At 35.3% G+C, this 2512-nt stretch overlaps 1 protein-coding gene across 2 annotated transcripts in view; it reads left to right on the forward strand.

Annotated features, from left to right (window-relative positions):
• Positions 1-2512, forward strand: part of LOC117106862 (26S proteasome non-ATPase regulatory subunit 14) — a 6513-nt gene that overhangs the window by 881 nt on the left and 3120 nt on the right. For both annotated transcript variants that reach the window (XM_033248349.1, XM_033248350.1), the window contains exons 2-4: positions 1388-1515; positions 1816-1935; positions 2116-2186. In XM_033248349.1, the coding sequence (XP_033104240.1) occupies positions 1393-1515; positions 1816-1935; positions 2116-2186 (314 nt within the window). In that variant the 5' untranslated portion in view covers positions 1388-1392. The remainder of the gene's footprint in view (positions 1-1387; positions 1516-1815; positions 1936-2115; positions 2187-2512) is intronic.

Below are 2512 nucleotides of genomic sequence, written 5' to 3' on the forward strand. Positions count from 1 at the left end.
GTTTTTTAAAACGAAGTATATTTTTTTTCAAAATAATGAACTTTTCAAAATAATGAAAATTTTCGTGCGGTAGCTTTTTAGGCATGCGGGCGGTGGACGCAAACCTACAACTTTCATTCCCGTGGCCTAAATAAGTAACTCCACTTACCGTGCGTGGTAGGTAATCAACTGGTCCTACGGACGCTCAAAGATAACAAATATAAACTGCTCTGTTCTGTTCTTTGCCGACTATTCAAGTGTCCAATTTCGGTATTTGAAGTTAGTATGCACTAGTGTTCTACGCTACACGCTGATGACGATTATAGAGGTTCATCTGCGTGAACACAGTGCATACTTAACAACATCTGTTAGCAACAGGCGCTACACTATTTTAACCTAAACAAAGAAAGGGGCTGACCACAGACTGAGAGGGCTAGGACTCTACTATGAATTCTGAGACATATAGACCTGGCCTAGGCCTAATTGCAAAAAACCATTTCTGAGATTGTTTTTGAAAGGCAGATGGATGCAGTCCATCCACTGTGACTATGTAGTATTGCTTGTAATGATGTGTTCATGTGGTTTTTTTTTATTGTCTTTGTTCTTTATAATTTTAATAATGTTGGTTTGGGACTTCCGGCTTGCCGAATAGAAGCAGTGGCGTAACACATGTGTTCTCGTGCGGCAGTTGTGCAAAAAGAAAATTATATTCAAATTTTAAGTCTATAATGACATTTTTGGGGATCTACGGGTGCCATAATCATACATTTTCTTGCTGATATCATATCATTTATTTCATTGTTAAAAACATTTAGATAGAATACAATGACAAGCATGATTGAAAAATGAGCATACCTAAAATCGCACAATGGAATTGGCAACTGGGATGCAAAATGGGCCGCTAGTTTCAGAAAGCCACAATGCTCCTGGCCCCAGCGATACACAACTGATAGAACCATTGAGGCTTAATGAAGTGGTGTGTGGGTGTTGAGTGTGTAATAATAATAGTAATAATTTTAAACATTGTGGGAGTAAGTTAAACCTATTCTGTGCCGCCTATGATATTAGGTGTTCATTATATGAATGATTATATCATATCAATAAATACACTAATTGAAAATGCTTGAAGTGCTAAAAAGAAATAAATTGAATCTTTATGCTACAGTATTTTGTACATAAAGTTGACAGAATATTTTTTGAACTACTGGTATAAAATTAACCAATCTTCTATAATCTTCTGTAGGCCTAGGCCTACCAATATCATTCAGATCACTGATTCAGGAACATTTTATGCCAATGTCTGCAAAAGAAAAAAACATGTTGTATTTAATATCAAGTTTAATAAAGTGAAAAAAGTACGGCATATTGGTGCTATAAATAGTCTTGACATTTGCCTTTTGTATTTCAGTCATAATGGATCGTTTACTTCGTCTTGGCGGTGGAATGTCTGGGCTCGGTGGTGGTGCAACAACTAGTGATGCTCCAATGGTTGACACAGCAGAGCAAGTCTACATATCATCTTTGGCACTCTTAAAAGTAAGTTTTTTCACTGATCATTGTATAATTCTCTGACTAGATGGCTGTATAATAAATACTCATGACAGTAAAGTTTTTATCTTTAACATTGTATTTTGGCAAGACTTTTTTTATACTATACATTGTTTAGCGAACAAGATACAGTAGGTATAAAAAGGGTCCTGTCTTAAATAGAATGTAAATTAACAAAGGACATTAAAACATTTACTAACTTGTAAAATAGAGATTACTATATGGCAGGAATTAAACCAAGCTCAATTGTTTATTGACTTTGAGTTGTTTTTGAATTTCTTCTTACAGATGTTAAAGCATGGTCGAGCAGGTGTACCAATGGAAGTTATGGGTTTGATGTTGGGTGAGTTTGTTGATGACTACACTGTTCGAGTTATTGACGTTTTTGCGATGCCACAGTCAGGAACTGTAAGTTCGGAGCAAAACATTTAAATTTTTGTATATAATTTTATATAATTTTTGTTTTTAACTTTAAATTTCATATCCCTCCTATAATTTTAGATTATACTTCTTCACTTGCATACTATGTTATGGGCAAGTGCTTTACTAATTATATTTTATTTTGTAAATAATACATTCTTTTTTTAGGGTGTTAGTGTAGAAGCAGTTGATCCTGTTTTCCAAGCCAAGATGTTGGATATGTTAAGACAAACAGGAAGGTAATTTAAAAGTTTTGAATGTATTTTCTGCTCAAATATAACCAACTCCATATTGAGTCACAAACTACTAATAAGAACACCAGCTACTTTGAGCAGTGGCATAGCTACGGGCAGTGCAGCCAGTGCAAAGCACTGGGGCCCAGTGTGTTAGGGGCAAATTTATAAATAGACCTAAAAATAACTAGATTTGAACTCGTCACTGAGGACGAGTTAGGTGATCCGCCGTACTTTGACCCTCATTAAGATCACGCGGTGCTGATTGAAAATTATCACAATGTCCGATCAGCCAATAAGATCAATAAAATCGTATCTACAACTCATGTGCT

This window comes from Anneissia japonica, unplaced genomic scaffold (assembly GCF_011630105.1).
Source record: "Anneissia japonica isolate Jap-2015-1 unplaced genomic scaffold, ASM1163010v1 scaffold1165_len1893470_cov193, whole genome shotgun sequence".
Lineage (NCBI taxonomy): Eukaryota > Metazoa > Echinodermata > Crinoidea > Comatulida > Comatulidae > Anneissia > Anneissia japonica.